Genomic DNA, 26,427 nt, shown 5'->3' with positions numbered 1-26,427 from the left:
GCATTGTATATTTAGCCAAAGAAAAGGTTTAACTGGGAAGACTACCTCTTTTACACACACCCTTCTTTGGTTCATTATGCTATTAAATGTTTTGCTTATCAGGATAAGTTGACATTCTCATACTTTCTCAGGAACCAATCATCATGTTTGTATATGCAGTGGCTGCTTCTGCCTTTTGCTGTTAGTTGTTGTGCATTGCTGCACTAGTTGAATCATTGTGATGTTGGATGTGATATGCTCTAGGACAACTTGCATTTTCTTTAAAGAGGAATAATGCAATAGTCAAAACAAACATTAAAAAAACACACAAAGAACAGGACTCAAACCTTTGATTTCATGAAGATGCTCCTCATGAAGGTTTAGGAACAGTGAATCTGGAGAACAGGATCCTGGTCATTAAAAATTCTCTAAGATGTAAAAGTTTACACTTACAGACAACTCCTTTGACAACAGTGATGACTCCTCACTTTTCTAGTGCAGAAACTAAGTAGGTTTGTATAGCAAAGAAAATGCATTTGTTGTAATCCCCAAAATTGCCTTTAGTAAAATATGCAAGCTAACTAAATTTTATTTCAGACTTGAATATTGCTAAACGTAGTTGAATACATTTTTATGTTAATTTAAGCAGTACAATTCAGAAACAAAATAGTAACATAAGTTTGCCTGGATCTGACTGTCTGAAATGCTGATTTTTGTTTTCATTCAGTTTGGGGGTCTGGTTCAACTTTGGGTCTGCTTTCCTGATGTCAGCAAAATAAAATAATGTTATGTAAATGAAATTCATCAGTGATTGAATCCCTCAACCAATTCTCTGAACCAATTCAGATTCCAGTGTGGATCGTTCCTGTGCAATACTACTAGAAAAAGTTGACCGCTGCTTCACTCATAAGAGCCTTGGAGCGTTGGCATCTTAGTATAGGCCACAATCCAGCCCACATATTGTGAGTCAAATCAAAATGGTCAGTGGCTGTAAACTCATCAGAGGAAATCTTGGCCAGGTCCCTAAAGCACAAAACTAAAAACTATAGATATGGTGACAAGCAGGTTGAATGAAAACAAAAATGAGTAATACAGTGGTCTGGATCCAGGCAAAAGATAAGTTGGCTCTATTAACATAGTGCTTAAATGAAGAAGGTTGATGAGAAATTGAACTAGTGTATTTTTACTTTCATAAACACACTACCAGTCAAAAGTTTTGACACAATTGACTGAATGTACTATGTTTCGCGTGATCTTAAAGCCATTTTGATCTAAAGGCTTATGCTTAAACGCTTGGAATTTGTTTCTTAGACAAATATAAATAGTGAAGTTGATGCCTATGTATGAATTTCTCTCCAAAGCCTTTGCCTTTCCATCAAGGCAAAGGGCAGCTACTTTAAAAAATCTAAAATATAAGATTGGACTTGTTTAACACTTTTGTGGTCACTGCATAATTCCATTTGTGTTATTTAATAGTTTTGATGTCATTACTATTATTCTAAAATGTGGAAAACAGTAAAAAATTAAAAAAAACGTGGTGTGTTGAAACTTTTGACGACAGGATTATCAAAAACATTTTCTATGATTCACATTTCAGACCAATCTAAATATGCTCCTTTGAAATAGCATTTACTGCCATCTTGTGTTGTACTGCATGAACAACCTGTGTAGCTACATATACATTTTAAGTGCAGCCATTAACAAAGATCTATATAACTCCATGTAAGTTTTGAGAGGAGTGATGTTTTCAAATCTCATTAAAGTGCGACTATATTTTCATATAAATAGATGTCTGCTACTCTCTATCACTGACTGATATAACACAATAGTGATTCAACCCATACTGAGTTCAAGAAACCTTTTACATTTGCTGCTCTAAATATCCGGTGTAGGTCTTTCCCAGGAAAAATCCTCTGGTGCACAGGAAGTGATGTATTTTACATTTCCAGGCTTGGTCCGTGTTGATCTGAGCATGTCTGAAATGTCTGTGGTAGTAACCTTATAAACCAGCTGATGTCCTACAAGTTACTGTTCCTGTTGCAGCTGTTTTTCACTTCAGTTGCACATTGGAAGATTGCCTTTTTTACTTCCCTTTTCTCTACAATTCAAATGCTGTGGTGTTTTTGTGGTGTGGTGTGTTTACAATGCAAAAACACCACAGCAATGGGCAAGTGGGCCTTGCTATGTGTTTGTAAAATTAGCTAGTAACATTAACTTTTAAGTTGTAGTAGTGAGCTATTATGGGTGATTTTATCTTATTTTACGTTGTTATATTTTCATTTGCCAAGACACTCATAGCTGGCAAACATGACTAGTGCTAACCTAGTCTTCATTTGTTCTTGGTCTTCTTTTACACAGGCTTTTTCATTCCCAAGGACCAAAGCACCAAGGCACATAACATACAGTATAGTGCACATGCAAATCCTTCATATATTGTCTGTTAGTACTGTAAATACTTATAGCCTATTTATACAACTTTATAAATACATGCATGCAATATACAATAATTTTAAGGATCAAGGCCAAAAAGCGGACAGTGATGACACTGTGAAGGTATTGAGCCACCTCAATACATTTGGGACCCCAACGTCAGCCTCTACATTTGACCTACAAATTAAATATCTGTCCCAAAACCCCACCCCCTCCTCTATGCCAAGTGTTGCACCATCCCACATGTTCTACTGACCACAGGTTGGCTAAAAGTGACAAGGGGGCGGGAGCATAGCGGCGACTGGGCAGACAAATCACCATGCAGCTGTCATTGTAAGGCTTGCTGGGCCGTGTCTGTCATTTCCCCCTTAGGACTGACTGGCAGAGGTAGGGGGAGATCATGAGTGGGGAAGCTTAGCTCATGGGACAAGGAGGGGGGGGCACTGTGCAATCTGCGTGACGGGACCTGATGCATGTATTCAATCCATGCAAGAGCAAATTTCAAGGGCACTGGGAGTAACGAGGAAAGCCACTGAAGATTCACAGGTCTTGTTCTTTGGAGAAGTAATAGTACTGGAAAACGCGTACGAAAGGTTGAGAAGTCAGAGACCATCGGGAAAAGGAGGGGGAAAAGCAAAGGCTGTCACTTCCAAGAGACAAGTCCAGGGAGCTGTTAATGCAACATGATCCAGTGGGTCTTGCCCTAAAAATACCTCTGGGCAGGAGAGTGGGAGCCATCTCAATCTGCTTAATTACTTGGTAATAAACAATTTATTTTTCTTACTTGGTAAGAAGTTAGCACTGTAAGAATTGTTACCAAATTGTCAAATTTGGCTTAGCTCCTAAAAGAAAATTCTGGAATATTTTATATTCAAAAATGTAAGAACCATGTTAATTGTTATCTACAATATATAAAGTCTAGGTGGCAGATAGTTCTTTAATTTGCTCATAGATCACTCCAATGCCCTTACTGGATGTTAAAGACTGCTTGGGGCACAGAATATTGAGAGAGGGCTTAGTCACTGTTGTAGGTACATAGTTGCGGAAGCCATAAGAGAATCTACCTAATCAGTGCAACCATGAGAAAAGCCGAGGTGCAAATGACCCTTAAGAAAGGGGCAGACGAAGGGTTAGTACATGGGGCAGCACCCCCGAGCCCCATCATCCCCCCAAAACGGTCCAAGGTGAGCTCAGACCAGGTGGTCCCGGACCCTCGAGGGTCCGTTTATCCCACCCCAGCTCCGCCCGTGTTTGTACGCAAAATGAGGAACGCTGCCGTAGGAACTGGCTGTGACATCCGTCTCAAGGTGACCGTGGCTGGAGACCCCCAGCCCTCCCTGTACTGGTATCACAACGATGACCTCCTCAACATGGATAACCAGGAATATGGAGGGCTCTGGATTAGGGATTGTAAACCCAGTGATGCTGGCCTCTACACCTGCATCGCCAACAATCACCTGGGGGAGGCACGGAGCAGCGCTGTACTAGCTGTGTTGGATCTGGGTGAAGGTAATATCAATGAATAAATAGAGTTCACACTATTGTATGTTGTCTGCTATAGGCATCTTGATTATATATTTTTACACCAAGCCCCACCCCCTGAGAAACTTGCTATTTCTAGATAGATTTGCAGCATATAACTTCCACTTGGTGTCGACATATAGTGTAAAAACAGTCGACTAAGTTTTCAGAAAGCCAATTAAGCAAATAAACTTTCATTTATTTGAAGGGGTACAAAACTTCCTAGCCACACCATTATGACACATACTATGGCGTTGATATCGCAACATAATTCAATCATTGCAGAATGAATCATTACATGTAACTTGGAATAACATTTATTACCTTTGACAGTGTCAAGCAGTCTGTAACAATGAGGTTTTACCCACACATTTATCACAAGTTCTATGAAAATTACCGAGCATGCCACAAACAATAGTAGGCCATATGGCCAAGCCCCCTTACAAGCAAGAACGCTGTGTAACTAGTAAGAACATCTAACTGCTTGGCCGATTCATTGTTATATAAAATGATTATTCCAAATAAGACCTCAACCAGGACTTGAGCTGTTATCTAGAATACTTTGTGCATGTAAACACTCTCATTGCAAGATTTCACTTTCACCCAACCTAAATGAGTGATGGGATGGGGCTAAGGGCTTCTGTGACCATCTTGTTCATGACCACCCAGTGCAGTTGATTTCTAAAAGACTTGCATGCTGACTTACAAAACCATTACAAAACCAGACTTTATATGCTTTAGTGATCTCCAGTGCTGATCTAAATTCAGTTCACCTGAATGCTTTGACCATTTCAGCTGCTCTGAAAAATGACATTACCAGCACCTCAAACATGCACCTCATATATCAATTCAAGCACTTTGTCATTGTACTGCTGACATCAGTTCTCAGCATGACTGTGCAATGGAAACTCGCTCTTCAATTTAGTAATACCTTTCCTGCTGACAGAGTATCGGTGGAATGCATTTACATGCACAAAGATGTCAAGATTGATTACTATTGAATATAATTCAACCATCAAAAATTGGTTTAACAAATATAGGTTTGGCAAATGATTGCATTATTTAAAGCTGTAGAAGAAGGATGTCTACACAAAGACCCCTACTGCTTTTAAGCAAAACATGATGTGTTGTGCAAGCAGAGGATGAAAAAGTGTAGTAAAAGGGTGAAAACCTTCCCACAGAGCAGACAACCTGTTGACAAGGATTAATTTAAATGTGTGTGGTAAGGTAAGCAAGAAAAGGCATTGGATTATATGGCTATTATAAAGGAAGCCTGCAAGAGGCTGCAAAAGTGATAGACCATCAAAATGTGAGCCTGCTTTCCTGCTTTAGACGAGTCATGTTTATATCAGAATGTCTGCTGTCCTGATTTCCTCTTAGAAAAGGAATCATACTTTTCTCTTTTTATTTTACTTGTTCTTTTTTTTTTTTACTTTTTTCCACTACTTAAAATAATTCAGTATGGCTGATTTTGTTATGAATGTAGTCATCCATGACAGTGACGTAAATAAGAAACCTTTGATTGATGCATCTAAGTATGCCATCAGTTGCTTTCAGTGAATGCTTACTGATGGGTTAGCATCGATTATGGGTTTCATTAACAATTAGTGTGAGTGAAAAGGCTTTAATTGATTCTATCACAGAGATCCAAATCTAGATTTCAGTGGTTTTAGCCAGATTATCTCCTCTGAAAACTTGTTGCTTTCGGTTTTTAGAGTTCTCCCAGTGTACAGAGCAAGACCCCATAATGTAATGCAGGCTAGTTCTCTGCTCACTTGTGGTATAATAGCATATGCTTGTGCAGATCCCTATAGACATCAGAAAAAGAGCAGACAACACAATGAATAATCTTCTAGATTCAAAACCACTAGGCTCTGTTTCAAGTATTATCAATCTATCGGTTTTGAAGCTTTTGGAAGAACATTAGCATTGTTAACATTCACAGTTGATCAGAATTACACTAGCAGTGATGTTGACTTATGCTTCTTTGTCGCCAGTGGGCTCCATTTAAGTCACTGACACTGATTTTTTTGTCTTGTGGGGCAATCAAAATTATGTTGGATTTATAATAGATGATTCTGTTGTGATTTTATGGACATGGGTGAGTCAGCCAGCCATTTAATATCTGAAACAGTGTGGGCTCCTTAATATCAACCCCAACCCCTGTGTTTACTATACTACAACAATGGTTGAAGCATCTTGGTTTAAGAAATTTTGCTTTGACTCCATTTTTACCTCCGGTTTTATTCAACTTCTCTGCTTCTCTGCCCTGTGTTGCATTGCAGATTGAACTGCGTAGTCTACAGCTGTCCCATCACTCAATGCTAGTGCCTAAACCATCTCTCTCCCTCTGTGAATATGTCTCTCTCTCTCCCGTCCCCCTCGTCCACCAACTCTCCTTAGTTATTTATACAGTGGAATGTGCCAGGCCTTAGATTTTTGTGATGTTAATAGGCCACAGTCTCTCCTGTTACACAGGAAGACATCACTGCTAATTTTAGCCCGACCCTGTATGAGCCCCCCCCCCCCCCTCCCCTCCCTTCCCCCCTTCCCCCCTCCCCTCCCTTCCCCCCTTCCCCCCTTCCCTCCTTCCCTCCTTCCCTGAATGATCAGAGAAAGAGCCACATTTGAATCCACAACATCTCTTAAATGCCCGTGAGCATAAAGATGTCTGCCACTTGGTGTGATGTCATGCAGTTTTCCTGACCCGTTTTACAGCTACTCATTAAAGTATCCACTCTCCTTTTGATACTTGTTGCAAAAGGATTTCAAATTTCAAATGCGGTCGAGGTTACTTTTTTAAGTGAGTGAATGTAGCTTCAAATGTCCAATGTCCATTCATATTATTTTGATTTCATCCAAATGTTGACTTTATTGTTACATTGTCACTGAATGCAGCATTTTTCATGCTGACAAGTTACACTAGCTAGCAGATTCTGTTGCATGTGTTCATGCACTGCAACATTGCAGAATGGATCAGTCTTCAAGTACCCATTTAGGCCAAACCAGGCAGCAGACTTGCTCCTGGTCCACTGCAACTCAAACCACTTTCAAGAGACTATTTTTGTTTGGTGATTGTGATGATGATATCCACTCTCTCTGCCCAGTGAGATGTAGCTTATGTTGTGACGTTTCAGAAAGTAGTCGGAAAGTATTATGTTCTGCCAAGGGCACAACACTTGTCATGCAGTCATGAGGCTTATAGCAGCAGTTGAAAAAACATGTTTCCCAACATTGCTACCAAGCCTCCACCCTTGCTTAGTATACTAGATCGGAACTATATTTAGGTGTTGGTCTAGTCAATGTTAGTTTTGCGATGGCGTCATTCTGCATAATAATTAGCGATGTGCTTCAGTTTGTTTGACAAACGATGGAAGATTTAGTGTGAACAATGGACAGATAAAGAAAGATAAATTTGCCTCAAAGTAGATTCATTTCATTATAATTATTATTTGGATAATAATATATTTTATTATATTATAATATTATAGTTAACCTAATTTGTCTGACCTCACGGTCGGATATTTACTCTAACAATCCTTCTTTTTTTAATTTATTTTATTTTTTTTGTTCCTGCGACAACTGACCAATGAAAACTTGGTCGACTGAGACTCTTCTCATCAACTAACCTTTGGTCGACTATTTGGGGGCAGCCCTAAATAATACTAATATGTGCATAATAATACTAATACTACTACTACTTCTACTACTACTACTACTACTAATAATAATAATAATAATAATAATATCCTGGGTTTCAATGGAGGTTTAGTGTCACATGGTCTCAATGTTGTTTTAGAGGCTTTTCCACCCTGCTAAGAATACAATTCTGGGAGAAGCACAGAATACTTTTTGGTTGTAAAGTTGTTAGTATGAAAATTGTCAAACTAAACAATACTGAATATCAGCACAAAATGTCATATATCAGCAGCTCCAATCCAAAAATATTAGTATCAGCCTTCAAAAATCCATATTAGTTTAACCCTTTTGGACATTGTTTGTTTTGACAAATACATTTTTCAACTTTATAATTACAATGTTGACTACAAAGGACCACAATTATCTTTGTGGCTGTGGGCTTTAGAAAATGTGATTCCTTAAGTATTCCTGTACATTGGTCCATGCCTTTTCTACCAGGAATACATTTAGAAGCTATCCATTGGGGAATGTTTCCAAATAACAATGCAGAAAACATCTCACCTGTAGCTGTAGGAGTCTCAGCATGCTTGGAGCTGCTGCTGTTTTTGTTGATCCTTGCTATGTAACTTGATGGATCAAACAGTGTACAGGTAGGTTACTGACTGACATACAAACTGGCACACTGCTTGAATATAGAAGGAACAGTACAGCCAAATCAGACAAAAATAAGTAGCAACAAAAGCACACAACATGGACTGTATCCAATGATGCTAATACAATAAAATTAGACATACTGTAAAAACACCATGCAAACAGCTGTCTAGACTGAATGCACAAACTGCATATCCTCATTGTGATGAATGCCATATTGGTTAGATTACAGAGCTGATTGACAGTGATGTTATTATTTTGAAAGCTCTATTGCCTGTTTCAGTCTTGCGGAGTATCTGTACTCCTTTGAGAGATCTAATACTTGGAACTCTAGATGTTGCTGCTGAGCGTGACTGTGGCCCCTTTCCAATACATTTGGATATTTTCCTCGCCATGTCCTCTTCCTCTAGGACCATGGATCTGAGAGAACAGGTGGAGCTAGAATTACACTGTGGAAAGCCCCTACATCGCCATTTTGCTTGACAACTAAAACAACAAATTCATGTTTGTTAATGGACAGGAAATCTAAAGTTAGGGATAATTAATCAGTGTTGACATGTTGCCAGGGACCATTAGTAGGATAAAGCCTTTCTCACCCCCTTCTTTTAAATTTATTGAACCTGGTGAACTAATTCGGTTAGGGGTTTTGTCAGTCTATCAGTATTCAGGAGTATTCACACTTGGGGTACCTAGTGGGTATTACTTTGGCTGTGTAGGCTATACTGTGTATATATACTGTATGGCATAAATATATATATATAGCTGGACACGTGTTTCAAGTTAAGTAAAACTGCCAAGCTGCTGCGTCAGGGCTCACTTTTGCACATGAGCTGCGTCTTATCGGGAATAGCAGGGTCTTCTGGACAAGATCAAAGGACCTATTTTTATCTCCGCCAATGGAGTTAGGTTTTCACCCCATTCCATCTATTTGTCTGTTAGCAGGATATCTCAAAAAGTTATAAAGGAATTTGCACAAAACCTTGTGGAAAGGTTGGTCACGGGGTAAGGTAGAACCGACTAACTTTTCATAACAGTTGGCCAAAGGGGGGTGTGGCAATATCATGACAATTGTATAGTTGGCACTCAGTATAGTGCAATCTAGTTTCACTAGCAGGCAACACACCAAGTGTGACAAAGAGTTTTGCATCATTATAGGAAGTCCCACTCTGTAGTAAAGATAACATTAAATTAAATATAAACAATATATCTGAATATTTGCATTAAGTTGATCATACATTAAATCATTGACAGTAACAAAAAATTCATATTTCTACATATTATATTTATCCACAGATACACAGATAAGCCATATAGGGTGGAAAAGCACTTTGATTTTACAATCGTTTGTACCCTTTTACCTATGTGAGTTCCCTTTAACGTTCGAAGCTGTAATTAATGATTTTGCAAAACTTATCTTGCTGACAGGTCTGCACTCATACATGTTTTGTAATCTAACCCAGAGACCTAAGAATTTTGTATTATTTCCATTCATTCGCTATTCATATTCAAAAAGTCATGAGCTTTTATGGTGTTCGAAGAACTGCAAGTGTTAGTGCTGCACATACAGAGGTGTAGAGTTATGGGGAGACACAGAGAGATAGTTCTCCCTCACTGTTGGGAGGTTCACCCCATTAAATATTTCTACCAATTTATGATTCAAGTAAAACATGTGGAAATATGATGCAGTTGGTGAAAAAAATCCATCCATTTAAATGCTGTTTTATCATTATTTATACCTTGACCATAGAGAAAACAGTTAAATTATAGATATTGCTACTTTCACAATAGATCAGAATGTGCAGGTAAAGCCTGAGCAAAGATGGGGGTTATTAGATGTTAATTATTTTATCCCTCCTTAGAAATCTCTGAATGTTGTAGTGAAAGGAAACTATTTGTATGTGTTCATGTTCAGTATCAGGGCAATGCAGACAGGCCCTGTGCACAAGACACAGAATAGCAGAGTCATTCTAAGTTGGGCCTTGGATTGTATGGGGGATTTCTAGTTCACTGCTCACATTCCCCTGAACATAATATGGAAGGAGTAATAGTTCATAAGAAATAGAGGGAGACAGTCATGAGCAAAAGTGTTTGGCAAACTGAAGATTGTCCCAGGCCTTCATTTATCAAGCCTCTCAGAGATCAGTAGCCATCTTGTTCAGTATAATTTAAAGTGAAACCGATCCCACAGGTCAGCACTCTGAGACTGATGAATATGGCTCTTGCAATATTAACATCTCTTCTTATTTTGGGAAATTGGGTATTCATGTTTAGTTAGGAAGCCTACACCCGCTGATTTTTGTTTTTGTGTGTAGCACAGCACAGGCTGATGGACATTATATAGACAGTATATATATATATATATATATATACAAATTGAGTTGTTTGATTACATCCAGACTGTGATATATATATATATATATCACAGTCTGGATGTAATCAAACAACTCAATTTGTAAGATAACACAATAAATAAATATATAAATAATAAGGGTCAGGGTATCTCTTTTTTCACTCGTTTTAAGAAAAATAAAGTTTTTCAAGAAGATTTACAGCCTCACCGGCCTTTACGCTGCATTTTAAATTGTGTGCCGCTGTGTTGGATTTTGTGGGAAATCTGCCTGATTGCTTTACTGCACAAAACAGGAAGATGGCACTGTTCTTCCAGTGTAAACAGAGATATCCACTTTGCAAGATATCTTAAAGGAATAGTTCACCCAAAAATGAAAATTGAGTCATTATCTACTCACCCCCATGCCAGTAGAAACTCTGGTAAAGATTTTTAGGCAATACAAGTTTCCCTTGGGTTTCCAGGTGAAGTAAGTTGCAGATTTCTCCAAAACAACTGACGTTGCTCGGGACCGTTTCTGGCTTCAGGTCTTCAGGCTGCAAAAAGTGGAAAATAACCATAAAATGACTCCATACCTCTCATCCAGCATAATCCAAGTCTCTTGAAGCCAACTGATCACAAACTGACTTGAAAAGACCGAGATTTACACCATTATTTAGCTGAAACCGCCACTTGTTTTCAAAAAATGTCACATGCGCACGCACCCTGGAAACTCCATAGGTAACACTTCTGCGAATGACCAGAAACAAGACTTCCAGTTTTGCCAAATAAAAGCGCAAGAATTTTAAATAGGTAGAAATACTGTTTTAAACCAATTACTTTGTATTTAATTGTCAAATTCAATAAGTGAGCACCCATATTAATGTTTGACAGAACAGAGACTAAGTGGTAGTATTTTCTGCACAGTGTAATACATGCAGCATTATAGTTAAAATGGCACATTATGGTATTTTTAATTATTATTATGACATCAAACATTAATATGGGTGTTCAGGACAGGAAGTCTTGTTTCTGGTCATTCGCAGTAGTGTTACTTACAACACAGTGGTGAGTTCAGCTAAATAATGGTGTAAATGTCAGTCTTTTCAAGTCAGTTTGGGATTGGTTGGCTGGATGAGCAGTATGGAGCCATTTTATGGTTATTTTCCATAATTTTTTGAAGCCTGAAGACCTGGAGTCTGACTATTCCTTTAAAGTTGGAATCCAGGACTATACTGTAATCCAGTAATAACTACCTATTTTATCCATGTGGACCATGGAGTCAGGTTACACAATACCAATTGACAGTATTACTATGGTTGGAGACTAACCGTGTAGGACAAAAGTCTGCTAACTATCCAACTAACGTTAGCCAATACAGGTTACCTGTGCTGGGTAGTCGAGTGCCACTAGCTAGTTTGCATACTAGCCAACCCAAAGAGCTTACATTGAAAATAATTTTTGGCCAACCTGATTGATATGCTAACAGCACACTGTACGTGACTATCAAGTTGCAATATTTACACCATCATAAGTGATGTTATTGCCTTACAAAGGTTACAATCACCTGGTTCGGGAAGCCATTTTTATTAGGGTGGGAACTGTTTACTGGTGAACTGACAGCACACGAACAACACTGGCTGCTACACCTTCTTTGACACTATAACTGATAATATAATACTTCCGTGGTTGTTTGGTTGGAGTCCAAACATCATTTCAAATACTCACCACCAATATTCACCACCAGAGGGGGAGATCGGGGAAATCTGGGAAATCACAGATTTCAGCTTTAATTTTGAGAAAACTAGCATTATACCACTTGTGTGAAATAGAGGCTGCCAATTGTCTTGAATGAGACCATGGTCTCATTTGTTTACAGTAATTACACCAATCACAATCGCAATTAATTTGACAATGATATTGATGTTTGAAAATGGCGCACATTTAAATGACTTGAAGTTATCTTAGATTGGACACATTATTATCTGACAAAATAATTAAAATTTTATGCATTTACAATGTGAAAGTGGTATCACTATGTTTACTGCACCATCAGAAATTGTGGCTGTAACCTTCAAATATTCAATATGCATTATTATATGATCTCCTAATTGAAGTTGTAGGCATTCACAATGTGAAACTGATCACTATATTGACAACCTCAGATTGTAGCTATACCTTCAAATATTCCTCATGTATATTGCTGTAAAGTTAGGTTCTTTAGTACCTGAATTGAGCTTTGTTTTACAATGTAAATTTACTTCAGTGTGTGAGCAAACTCTCAGCATGCTCACAATCTATGGTGTCCTGAGTACAGCATGATGCTATTTTAATTGATGTTCTTTTTAAGCTTAGCTGGTTCAATGTATTGATTTATGTGGGCAAAGAAAGAGCAAGAGCTTGGACTAGGTGGTGAAATGAAATGTGTTTGCAGCCATGAGGTTTCCTTTCCCTCATGGGCAGGAATTCCTCACTTCTTGAATTATTCAAAATACAGCATGCTTTGTAATTTACAGAACAGTTAAACACAAACATACATTGAACACAAAATGTATGAAAAACTAGCAGCAGCAACTGATTTGTGATAATCAAAAAATAGTACAATAGCTATATTATCCCCTGTGAGTAATCAGTAAGTATAGCAATTAAATCCATTATATCCTTTGAAAATAGAAGATTGCTAAGTGTAACCAGGCTCTGCACCCAGTAACACATTTGCTGTCAGTGAATATTGTACCAGTGTTGCGGAGGAGTGAGGAGGTTCCTTTCGCTGTTGCAGTGATTCTCCCCCCTTCTGCCGACCACAAACAACAGCGGCTCATTACACCAGTTGAGGAATAAGACACAGACACTTGGGGAGGAAGGGAAAAATGAAAAATGTCAACCTATGCTGTAGAACACTGATCTCAAGAGGGCTGATTCACTCCCACTGGTTTCTCTGCCTATCGTTGTGCTCTGCCTGTGGCGTGGAACACAGCGGGGGAAGATGCTTACTCTGTTGCTGGCTATTGTGTGGACAAGGGGCTCCCCCAGAGTGGATGATATTATGCTTTCATCAGATTTGTACACCTGCCGATGGAGCATCTATGCTTTTCAGAATTGGATTCCCTCAGAAGAACCAGATTGCTGAGACTCTGACATGCAACTTGTTATATAATGGATGAAAGTGCCTTCATTTCTTTTTTAAGCTCTGCATTTCATTTGACGCTTTTACCTGCATGTTAAATAGATCACATTTGGAGCAACTTACACCATAGCAAGTTGATTCTTTTACATCCAAGTGAGGCATCACTTGCTGATGTCTCCATAGAAATTTCCTTGATTGATAGGTTATTAGTTATGGCTCGGCACCACCATTGTGGCTGGGGGAATACCCTGCTCCTCAATGCAACTCAAGACAAAAAATACCCAAGACAATGGTCGAGGATATACCGACAGTGGCCATGAAGAAATCCAGACCAAAGAAAAAAGCAGGTAAGAGCCATTTCATGTTATCTTTTTCATTTATAAATCTTTCTTTTGAATCTGTACTGATTTAACCATTAACTGTATAATGTGTACCATACAGTGTATGGTACACATGGTACACATGGTACAGTGTACTGTATTTAATTTGAAATGTTGGCAGAAGCGATATTAGAAGTCCCACCCCACAATTAGCCCAACAGATGTTTTGACAGCTGTCAGGTTCAGATGCCATGAAGATGATGAAAGATGAGGCTGCTCCGTACACCCATACTTGCAAAGGAAACTACATTTGACCACTGTGACTGTTTGAAGATGGAGTATATTTCCCTTGGCCATGTAAAACAAGAGTTAGAACTCTGATTAGAAAGTGAATCACCAAGCAAAGGCAGCAGGTGTACTTTGAACTTGCTTCAAAGAATTGCAGGAGACTTTGAGAGTTACACTAAAATGCTCACATGCTCCTCACACTGATGTTTCTCAGGCTGATTTTATTCATGTGAAGGCAGACATTTCTTGAGAGCTTCCCATCATGATCATGTGGTTTTTCAATATGAGATACGTATATCCTGAAAGAATTAATCCTATACCAACATGTAAACATTTTACAGACAGTAATTTAGTGAATTGGTTTAGCATCAGCCTGATTTTTCTATGATGTTGTGAGGTCTAGCAACTGAAAATTAGTCTGTCTCACAAAAAAAGGTTATTTTGAAAAGAATGTAAAATAATAATAAAAACAAAAAGCCTAAAAATTGCACAATATAATGCATAATCTAGAGGATGATCCAAAGATGACATTTATTCAGTTTCCTTTCCCCTGTTAAAGACTTCATGAGAAGACAAAGAGGGCAAGCCAAGAATTTTAAGTGGTAGTCAACAATGTCTGAATCTCATTTTGGAAAATGTAACTGGAGCGTGGTGGTTTCCTGCAGGGGTGGAGGGTAGGATGGGGGTGGGGTGAGGGGGCATGATCTACACTTTCCTGGAGGACAGAGTGGGTGTGACATATCCCATGCCATCGCTCACATGCTAACACTGTTGTCATTCCCCTGACATGCTAATCGAGCTGTGTGAATGTTTAGGTGTTTCTTTGAATTCCTAAAACACAGTGTGTTACAGAACATTCACAATAACTCGATAGCATTTTAACTCAGTACCACATGAAAAAACTTATTGTGTGATTGGAACCAAAGTTTGTTTCAAACTTTAATCAAACACTTTTGTTTCAACGTTTGATAAATTTGGCCCTTTAATAATCTCATCTCTACTTCTTTTTTTTTTCTCCTGCCGGAAAATTGAAGTCTCCACAAACCATTTGGATTGTCAACCCATCGTGTATCTGGATGTAAGAACAACAGTTTAATAAATAGATTTTTTTTTTTACTATTCTGATATTGAACATTGTATGTAAGTACATTTGTGTCTTTTTGAGCATGTGGATACTGCTTCAATAAAATATTGTAGATTCCAACTAAATCTTGTGGATGTTCTGCTGATATTTATGAATGTTTTGTGGAACACTCTCTTTGTCAAGATCTTATATACTATGTGCATAACAGACTCATGATGACATTTAGGACACAATCATGAATAATCCATCTGCATCTCTAACAGCTTTTTAAGACGTTTCTGTACCATTCTTGGAACATGATTACATATCACTGGTCCAAGCGAGTTTTATTTTGAAATCTGCTATCCAATCAGAAGGGCATAAATATTGCGTAAATGTGTAACAAAGCTGATATGAATTGACTTCATGCCTTCATAACTGTCAGGAATCATGTCATGAGCTTCTAACACATGCCATGTAAACCACTTAGAGAGTTCCCTTGTTTTGTTTATTTACTGAAAAAAAAAACGGGATTCACATTGAAGATCAGTTATGAAAAAAATGTAGTTCACGCACACATTTACCTCTCTACCATCTTCATTATCCTCAACATTATCCTCACCTTCCCTCATCATCTGAACTTTATGAGAGTAATTGCTAACCAATTGTGTTCTTTTACTGTAAGTGGACAACAGATCAGCCTCAGTTTTTGATTCAGTCTCAACTAGCAAGCTTTAAGTAATTCCTCCTACTGTGAGGCAAACACCTCATGAGAGCTGCTGGGATACCGATGACTCAAAAGTGCTTTCTATTCTGAGCTCTACCAATGACTAAATTTTCTCTCAGTTTGAGAAAAATAGTTGCATCCTTCAGATGGTACAGTTGGAACATTTTTTTAGTTATATCAGGGATAAAAAAGGCGACTCTCTTCTGAAAATATTTTTAAAACCCTTTATTTTGCTTCCATATATTCCATTATCTTCCATATATTACCTTGCTGATGTTAATGGGATAACATAAATGATAAAGGACTCAGTAATAATTCAGCTCAAGTGAATACATTGTAAATTTAGCAATGCCAGTAATCCAGAGCCAGATAGAAATATCAAAGGGTTAGTAATATAATGATATATTCAGCTGTCATGTGACAATGATAATAAAATAGTGATAATAAATGGTCAAATGCCAAATACTTTCTCAGTAGTCCATATGAAATGTACCACATTCAACATCACAAATTGTAGTGGGAATTTTACTATTGCCTTTCATCCAATCACAATACACCAGCAGCAACTCGATTGAAAAGGATGGGGTATTCTATTGGTTCCTATAGTAACAGTGTGTTCTCTCTGCTTCTTGTGCTGCCACTATGGAAACATCCTTTTCCACTAGTGCAGGAAGATCAAAAATGGTAATAATCTGTCACTTCATTACCTATTCTTCCTGTGGACACTTTTATTCCAATGCTAAGTGCTATTCCAACTCAGACCATTTTTCTTGCCCTTTTTGTTCCTCCAACAATTTTCTAGTTGAAATTTAATTTAGCAAAAATAACAAAACATGTTTATATCTTTTATGCTTAATATGTTTTGGTTTTTTTAATAACCTTTTTTCAGACTCTGAGAATACAGAGGATGAAGGTGGAGACCAGTATGAGACCAAAGAGGATAGTGGGGATCTTGAGGACCAGGCTGTGCATACAGGTATTCACTGTGTTTCTAGCCCACATTCTTCCTTAAAACATATTTTTGGATATTCTTTTAATTGTGCTTGATTGTTGAGATTTCCTTCAATGCTATAGTATTAAAAACATTTCAACTGTATATTAGCCTGTAATGGGAATTCTAAAAAAAAAACGTGAATGTGTGTTTCTATTTTCACTTAACTTTGGGTTTAATATGCCAGTCTATTTCCTGCTTTGAAATTTTTACTGATCCAAACTATCTCAACTCCCAAAGGGGTCCAAATTAGTGAGATTTTAGTGTCATTGCAGTTATTAAGTTATAAATTAAGCCTTGTCGTATACCGAAATGCAAACACCTAATTGTTTACCTGTTTGTGTCATATCTCCTCTTTTACATGAGATGCAGTGATGGACAAATGTGCAGATGATGACAATACAGCATATGGACATGAGGATCACTCTAAGACAATCAGGCAAGCACGCAACAGGCAAACAACATGTAGCAGAGTTTTAAAAACCTCAGTATGCTGATTGGATTATATTAAACCCATACTAAAATGCAAGACTGTAGATTGTGAAGTAATAACAATGACTAACTAATTCCAACAGACTCCGTGCTTCAAATCTTCTATTTCAGGAACCCGTCAGATGATTTTTCAAGAGAATCTCCCCCACAAGTCCTCCCACCCCCGTCCCCAAGACTCATCAAACGACCCTCCACCTCTCCGATGCCAAGTCGCTCTGGTTCAACCACACCACTCAGCTTGCGCAAGAAAGTTGTCGTTCCAACTGACTACCAAGACACAGTACCTGGGGAGTTTGAGGAAAAGGTTAAGCAGCCAAAATCCATTACCATGTCCCAAAGCAGCACCCAGGACTCCCGACCGCAGACTCCACTGAGTGAGTACTCCCGGAAAGAATTTACACACAGGCCATCCCCAAAGCTTACCAGGGCAAGCTCTAAGGTTTTTGAGAAGGTTCGCGGCTTAGAAGAGCGGAGGCGAAGCCTTGAAATTCCAGAAGGTTCCATCTCTGGAAGATCCTGGGCAGGGTTCAATCGTGCTGCATCTGTTGATTCAGATGACGGGGGAAGCCATTTGGGCATCTCTCGGGAAAGTTCAAGAGAAGATCTAAGGGAGGCTCTGAAAGAAGATGCTGCTGAACGGAGATCCATGTTCAGACAGAGGGCTGCTTCACTGGAGGAGAAGCCTCGCTATTCCCAGAAAGTTCAGGACATTGAGAACAAGTTCACTGAGGAGCTCCAACGCATTAAGAAACTTGTTGGAAAACCTCATCTGAAGAAGTCTTTCTCAACTGAACAGCTCACTCTGAAAGGCAAGCAGCGTCAGCCTTTCAGGAAAATTGAGCCCATTCCTCCACAAGTCCTCCAAAAGCTCCAAGAAAGGGAACGTACCCAATGGGCAAAGGAACAGGGAGAAATAGAACAACCTCAAGAGAGTTCTCCAACAACTGCACAGCAATTTGTAAGTCAGCAGCTAATGCAGCAACAACAGCAAACACGGCAGGAACAGCATAAATCCCAACCCTATCAGACTGCATGCACTGCTACAACAAATGTAATGGTCAGTAGATTAGGAGAGGTTGCAGGCACCCCAGAGTCAATGCAGTTGTCTGACTTGCCAGGACAACGATCAGTGAGAGAAATAAGCCGAGCCAGTCCAGTTACAGAAATCATTCAGAGATCATCATCACCAGCAACGACTCATCAACAAAGGGAAGAGTCACCAAGCAGAAACATTGTCGAGATGACATTACGCAAGGTTGAACGAAGGCCACCAAGTCCACTTGTTCAAAGGGTATCTCGAATGCAAGAATCCCCACACATTCAAGAATCTCCTGTGAAAACATCACAGAAGGACGAGGCTTCAGGGAGAAAGACACCAATAGAAGTAGTGTTACGGAAAATAGAAAACAGACCTGAAAGTCCACTGGTACAAAGAAAGCCTGCCATTGTACAAGAGCTTCCTACTCAACCTCCACCAAAACCCCCAAGGGTGATACCAGGCACTCTATTGGAGGAAACGATGGAAGTGGAGCTATCCAAGCCAGCCTCTAAGCTAAGCATCCCCACAATTATTGTCGAAGATGAACTGATGGAAGAGGATGTTCCCGTAAAGACAAGTGAGCCGCAACAGATTACAAGTGCCAAAGGGGGACAACCACAGAAGACCAAAGGAAAGAATCGGCGCACGCGGCCTTTGTCTCCAGAGTTAGGTTAGATTTGTTATGTTTCTCTCATTAACTGTAGTAGCACAAAGCTTCAGCCCGCTTGTTTTCGCATCTCTGATAAACCAATGACTTACGCCTTACTATTAAGGTTTTTTCTTGTAATTTCATCATGAAAAAAATTTACTTCAATCTTGTCTTTTGTGAAACTGTGCAGATTCTTCAGATGATTCTTATGTGTCTGCCGGGGAGGACCCTCTGGAGGCCCCTATGTTTGAATTTCCCCTCCAGGACACTGTAGCATCTACTGGTACAGAAGTACTACTGAAGTGTATCATTGCTGGCACCCCTCTTCCTGAAGGTACACATGTTGTACTTTGTGTTTCAATAATAAATACTTCTTTTAAGGTTATTTTGAATTCATACATTCAACCACAGAAGCTATTTGTCCATGTATATACATCTTAGTGTTTTTACAGTTATTGTTTGATGACTTAATTTGTCTTTCATGTTTCTCTGTTCAAGTTACCTGGAAGAAAGACAATGCTGAAATCACTGGCCGTGCAAACTATGTGGTTAAAGTGGAGGGTGAGCGTCATACTTTGCTTATCAAATCGGCCAAACTAAGTGATGGTGGAAAATACTGTGTGACCGCTGTCAATGAGGTGGGCAAAGTGTCTAGCAACGCCACCCTCATAATTAAAGCAGGTAAGTTTCATTAGTAGCTAAAAATGGTCTTTGTAGAAAGGTATCTTGATATATTCTGAATTCAAAACCTCATATTCAATTATTAGATCAGAATTGTATGAGTAAGGTATGGTCATTAATTGTTTGGGTTGTAAGAATGACTCTGTAGTGCAGGTTTACAATGTATGACCATAAAACCAACATGATGCAAATTAACATGATAGGGAATATGCTGTTATGAACAACATCATGGCTACGTATATGGTCAAGTGCCAAGTCATGTAGAGTGAAAGATCTCACTTCCTATTCAACTGAAGACAGTTAGGCTATTAATATCAGCTGAGTACTGTTATAATAGTCTGACAATATTGTTACAGGAAACCTATTATTTCCCAGGGATCGTTTTTAAAGTACATATCCACCCACAACCAAAATAAAAAAAAATTAACTTGTGGGTTTGATTTGAAAATCTCTTATTGTCCATCTTAAAAATACATTCTTGTGGTCTCTCCATATTGGCATTGTGTTCAGCTGATTTCTCTCCCTCTCCCTTTTCATTATCTCTCTCAGCAAAATGTGTGTGCCATATATTCCAGCTGAACAACCTCACTTATAGTTACCATAGCAACTCAGAGGCGAAATTGAACCTATAAATTGCCCACTGAGGCACACTGGCTCCACTCAATGTGAATCCACCATTGTTTGGATTTCACATTTGACGTCTCAGATTATAATTACAATAGATTTAAGGTGTGACTTTGTTTGTTTTAAATATGTAATCTCAATTCATTTAACTCCAGCTTCCTTGGACAGAGAATGAGGTTTACAGAGGCAGAATGAAGGGTGTAGGGATGAAGGACTTGCTTGTAAACAGGGTTGTATCAATATATAATTCGAGGAAGATTACTGATTACCTGCTTAAAACTGTGATCAAGGATGTAATACACAGGAATATTCAAAATCAGTGATGTAATGCCATTATTTTCAGTTACTTTTGACAACAAAATGTATAGAATTTTGTTACTACACATCTAGACAACAAGATATAAGACATAGAAAATGACCAGAAAATATATCTACCACATCTAATATTATGCAATAATGTTGGTTTGAAAGAGTCCGTGCAGGAGCCAAGGGGGAACCTGGGTGTGCCCATGGATATCAGCAGCCCTATCACATCTGACGAGGAATATCTCAGTCCGCTGGAGGAAGGCATGGATTTTGGAGGGCCAGAGCTGAGGAGGACTGACATACGATTCAAGGAGCCCCCTGCATTCCTGGTGAGACTGTGTGTAGAGCTGGAGATTTCAAATAGTTCTTCTTGTACCTAAGTTGACTCTACCTTAGGAAATTTGTATCTTTAGCATTGAAAACTTACTCAACTGCATTTTTGACTGGGTTACTGCAAAATATTGCATGATGATGTGTTATGTATGCTACTGATTCTCTCAGTATTAATTTTCCTGTATATAACCATTATCACTGCGTGGGTTCGCTCATCCCATCAACACATCTATCAAATTTACGAGTAAAATGCATCTCTCAGCTTCTAACTCGCATTACATTTCAAACAGGTAACTATGAGTGATCAAGCTGTCATTGAAGGACAGGAAGTCACCATGTCTGTCCGAATAAGTGGACAACCCAAACCCATGCTCTATTGGTAGGTTTTCCTCACGTCATCAAACCCCTCAAACTCATTGATGTGTGTTATTATATGCACCCAAACACTTGCATGGGACACAGAAAGGACTTTCACAGTGTCAGAAACCTTAGGTAAGATTGCTTGGCTGTGTAGTTTGTTTTGGAGCATGCTGCTTTGTTGCATCCGTCAAGGGAGGTGGTAGCACAACACTTAGAGAGCCCCGCTTGTGACTGGAAGGGATCTGGTCTGAATCTCTAGGCTGGTGAGGGAAATCTGAACAGGGAAAGTGAATAAGTAACACTTTCCTTCCCTCAACAATTACCATGGAGCTGCTCACTGCCCAACAGTGCAAAAGTCTGGTTGTACTGATCAGCTTCTAGGTGTGAATGTGTAACCATGGAAGTGTGTATCACAACAGTGCTGAAAAAGTGTGTTCTTGGTCATCCTTCCCTGCATAAGTAAAATAAAAAAAGGCTCTGAGCAGGATATTGGAGATTTTTCTTGATGTTTTGCATACATATCAAACATTCTACCCTTAACTTCACTCTTTTTTAGGCTGAGGGACAGAGTTACAGTAAAAACGGGCCCACGTCACATTGTGCGTGAGACGGAGGACGGCACTTTTGAAATGACCATCAAGTCGGCAGTGAGATCAGATTCTGGGATTTACACCTGTAAGGTCATTAATGAGTATGGGACAAAGCAGTGTGAAGGAAAGCTGGAGGTAAAAGGTACGTTTCCTCTCAGATGACCTGTGCTTGTTCACACATTCCAGATGGTACAAAATTATAAAGGACAAATCCACATTCAAATCAATTTCTTCAGTTGATAATGGATCTGATTTTAGATTGGGATCTAATTTTTGTTAGATTTTGTTAGGTTTGCTATTTGCTGCATGAGTCGAATTGACTCTCAAATTACTTTACCCTTGGTTAGTCAACAAATTCTTAACTTTGATATCATAACTTCAAGGAATAAAAACTCATTGTGACTAGTGACTAGTTCACAACATTGCAGTTTGGGTATCACTTAACAGGGATCCTCACAATTTGTCCTTGAATTATGCCCAGCACTACCAGTTGAGCCAGGCCTGGCTGTCATCCGCCCAGTCAAGGACATCACAGCCAAGGCTGGAGAGACCGTTTTGTTCGAGTGTCATGTCATTGGACCAAAGGACACTGATGTGGATTGGCTGGCGGATGGGAAACTGATCCAACCGGCATTGCTCAACTGTAAGATGCACTTTGATGGAAGGAAGTGCCGGCTGCTGCTCAACTCCGTACACGAGGATGACAGTGGGACGTACATGTGCAAGCTAAGCACAGCTAAAGGTATGTCAAGCTCATGCTGTGCCTCAGCTGGTTTGCGGTGAATCGTACACACAAAAATGTACAATGAATAACGTTGTCAGACCAAAACCACAATATGAGAAATTTTGAATTAACATGGAATTTATTCATTTAGTTGTCCGTCCATCTCTTCTTCTATCTATCAATTTTATTTTTTGTGTTTTAGAGGAACTAACCTCATGTGGCAAGCTCAAAGTCGTCCCCTCGGTTGAACCGCTCTTCACCCGCCAGCTGGATGTCCTGGAAGTGATTGAAGGGCGTAACGCTCGCTTTGACTGCAAAGTCAGTGGGACTCCACCTCCTCGGGTCACCTGGAGCCATTTTGGTAGGTTTATCTTTAATAGTTTTAGTAGAATCTCCGTTAGCTGTCTCAGGTCCAAAAGCACAAAGCAAAACACAAAACATACAGTGCAAATTTGAATAAGCACAGAAACAAAATTGAATAATAAATTATTTCATAAATATAAAATAAGCACACTATCCTAGAAATCTGGACCAAGTTTTCCCATAGTAGGGGTGCTCATGTAGGAACAATGGTTAGTTCCCCTAGAGCTTTACACGTACAGTTTTACTATTTACAATTATACTAGCTAATTCTGTATCATCTTTTAAATCACTTCTTAAAACCCATTTTTATAAACGTCATTTTATGTAATGATGTTTTATTGTTTTTGACCTCCTTTTTATGAATCTTGCCTTGCTTTTATATTTCTTACCTCTTTTGCTTTTGCTGTTGATTTTAACTGTTTTTTTTAATCCTTTGTAAAGCACTTTGTAACAGTTTTTTTGAAAAGTGCTATATATAAAGATTATCTTCTCTCTCTTTAGACCACCCGCTAATGGAAAGTGAGGATATTCGTATTCTTCAGGAGGGAGGCCGCCACTCTCTGATCATTTCTCACGTGACCAATGAGGATGAGGGTTTCTACACAGTCACAGCCCGTAACGGTCACGGCGAGGCAGAGAGCTCCGCTGAGCTCTATGTACAAGAACCACGGCCAGCCATCTCCTCACAAATGTAGGAACATACAGTATGATCCTTGGATGTTGTGCTGTATCTCATCTATGTTTCATGAGCCATTGAAAATGCATTGTATAAATCTCAGTGGACCAGACGTTTTCCTCAATTCCTATGAGGTTTATCACTTGGATATATCGTGTAAGGCTTTTGCAGGACATCAACAATTCAAGTAATCATGATTTGTCATTATAATAATTTTGCCGCAGCATCCAAAGTCTTTCAATGTAATGTTTAAGTACTTATTGCCATTTTTAATGCCTTCACTGACAGTGAATCACAATATTGCATTTCCCATGCTGCATTACATCTGAAAAGTTTTGTTTAAAATTAGATATGCACCATTTGACAAGTGACACCTACTGACACAGCACAAAATGAAGACATATTATGGTACTTTTTGAAGGATAGTATCTAACCTAATTGGTTGACAAAATGTTAGAACATTTACAGAATGGGTCCTTTATATTCTAGAGATATTGAATGATGAACTTCTAGTAATTCTTTTTTTTCCAAAATGCATATGTAACGTTTTGGAAATGAACTCTTCATCTCTTCCTCTCCTCCCTGTTGCTCATCACCTTGTCTTGACTTCCTCTGTCCTTCCCTCCCCCCATCTCTCCCCATCTACTACCTCCATTCCCTGTCTTCCCTTTCTTTTAGGGCTAAGTTGGAGAAGATGCCGTCCATCCCAGAAGAGCCAGAGGTCCCAGAGAACGAGGTGGAGCGTTTCACCATGCCTGACTTCATCAAACCCCTCTACGACCTGGATGTGATCGAGGGAAAGGAGGCTGTGCTCAAATGCAAGGTGGCTGGTTTGCCATACCCCACCATCGTCTGGTTCCACAACGGCAAGAGGATTGACAGCACTGAAGACCGGAAGATGACACAGTGTAAGTGGGTCTAAATGGATCATCACTTACAATATTCAGTCCTATTTAAAGTATTCAGGCCTTTACAAAGGAGTTGAGCCCTGGGCTCTTCTAAATGTACATTTATATACAAAGATAAATTAAAATGTTTGCTTTAATCAAGCAGAGAATGAACTAATTAACTATAACTATGATATGGAAAAAGGGAATAGGAGAGTTTTGTTTTTTTTCCAATTTGATGTTTTTGTCTTTGAATGTGAGATCCCCATTAGTAACAAATATTAATAAATGTGGTGCACCTTTGAAAAACTAGCAATAATCTGCCTCAGTTCTCAGCAAACAAGAATGCAATGAGTTCCAACCTAGAAGCAACCTGTGAAGCAAATTATAATTTAGAAAAAAAATGTTTATATACAGTGGCTATAGCATGGCACTAACACTGAGTAGTTAGAGGTAAAATGTATGCATCATGGTACTGTAAAATGCTTTGGTAAGTGTGTCCACCAAATGGCAAATTATATGAACATAGTTGTTGTCATGCTGAATGCAGTAAGCTAAGTTACAGAGAAAAGGGAAAAGACTTCACTGTACCTCACATCCTTTCACCTTGTTTTTCTGCAGTTCGGGATGTCCATAGCCTGGTGATCCGCTCTGTGTGCCATGCCCATGGTGGAGTCTACAAGAGTGTCATCTCTAACAAAGTAGGCAAGGCCACCTGCTATGCTCATCTCTATGTTACAGGTAAGTTTCATCACTTTTTACTGTGCATTTCAACAATATTAACCTAGAATATAATACATTAATAATAATGCATTATTAATAATACATTTTATGTAGATTTTTTATAAAGATATAGCTTTTTAAGAGCTCCTTTTTCCATTTGCACATGCAGTATGTTCATTGTTTAAATAATATAACTGCATTTTATCATTGATTGTTATATTCTACTTGCATGTGTATTAGAAGGCTGAAGCTACAAAGAAAGAGTAAAAACAACTTCATGGAAAAAGGGAAGGATGTCAAGATGAGCAAAAATCATTGTGATTTAATCACAGAAAAGGTGCTCAATGTTCTAAAAAAAAAAAAAGAAAGCACATTTTGTTTACATGGTCATTACAAATGTGAACCTAGCATGCTGTGCTAGCCCCACTCCATGACAGTGTTACAAGGGCTTAGGCATTGTGAAAGTTGCGTGTAGAAAGTTGCGGACCTCTAATTCCCCTGTTTTCATTTTCAGACGTCCTTCCTGACCCACCAGATGGGACTCCAGTGGTAGAAGCAATCACTGGTAAAACCATCACCTTAAGCTGGAGGAAACCAAGGAGGCTGGACCCTTCCATCGGTACACATGAATCACAATCAGTATCACTTTATTCACTTTATTAATTTGAAGGGATTTGTCTTGGTGACATTGATGCAACCACATTTCAAGAACTTACATAGTAACACAATGCAGTCAGTCCAAGATCTCTCATACAGTAAAAAAGAACAGTGCAAGACATACCAGACAGTAGCATTTCACCGTATAGTATACATTAATCATTCAATTAGAAATCATTAAATCAATATTGGTTCGACTGATATCAGTTTTTGAAGGCCAATACAGATGCTGATGTTTTTAGAAGGAAGTCACCAATTGCA

The 26,427-nt window shown here is 38.9% G+C and overlaps 1 protein-coding gene across 1 annotated transcript in view; it reads left to right on the top strand.

The window, feature by feature from the left end:
* Positions 1–3,488: 3,488 nt before the first annotated feature.
* LOC139645613 (striated muscle preferentially expressed protein kinase-like) overlaps positions 3,489–26,427 on the top strand; it is a 43,196-nt gene continuing 20,257 nt past the window's right edge. The window contains 15 exon segments of the mRNA XM_071521382.1: positions 3,489–3,918; positions 16,961–17,047; positions 17,435–17,501; positions 17,666–19,263; positions 19,433–19,576; positions 19,741–19,923; positions 21,019–21,182; positions 21,477–21,565; positions 22,103–22,278; positions 22,618–22,878; positions 23,063–23,221; positions 23,725–23,914; positions 24,578–24,807; positions 25,408–25,527; positions 26,024–26,128. Coding sequence (XP_071377483.1) covers positions 3,489–3,918; positions 16,961–17,047; positions 17,435–17,501; positions 17,666–19,263; positions 19,433–19,576; positions 19,741–19,923; positions 21,019–21,182; positions 21,477–21,565; positions 22,103–22,278; positions 22,618–22,878; positions 23,063–23,221; positions 23,725–23,914; positions 24,578–24,807; positions 25,408–25,527; positions 26,024–26,128 — 4,003 coding nt within the window.

This window comes from Centroberyx affinis, unplaced genomic scaffold (genome assembly GCF_046629955.1).
Source record: "Centroberyx affinis isolate AG114_WGS23_722 - 3 ecotype Tasmania unplaced genomic scaffold, CSIRO-AGI_Caff_v1 ptg000886l_1, whole genome shotgun sequence".
NCBI classification, from domain to species: Eukaryota; Metazoa; Chordata; class Actinopteri; order Beryciformes; family Berycidae; genus Centroberyx; species Centroberyx affinis.
Note: the sequence above shows the minus strand (reverse complement) of the source record. Positions and strands in the feature narration are given on the sequence as shown.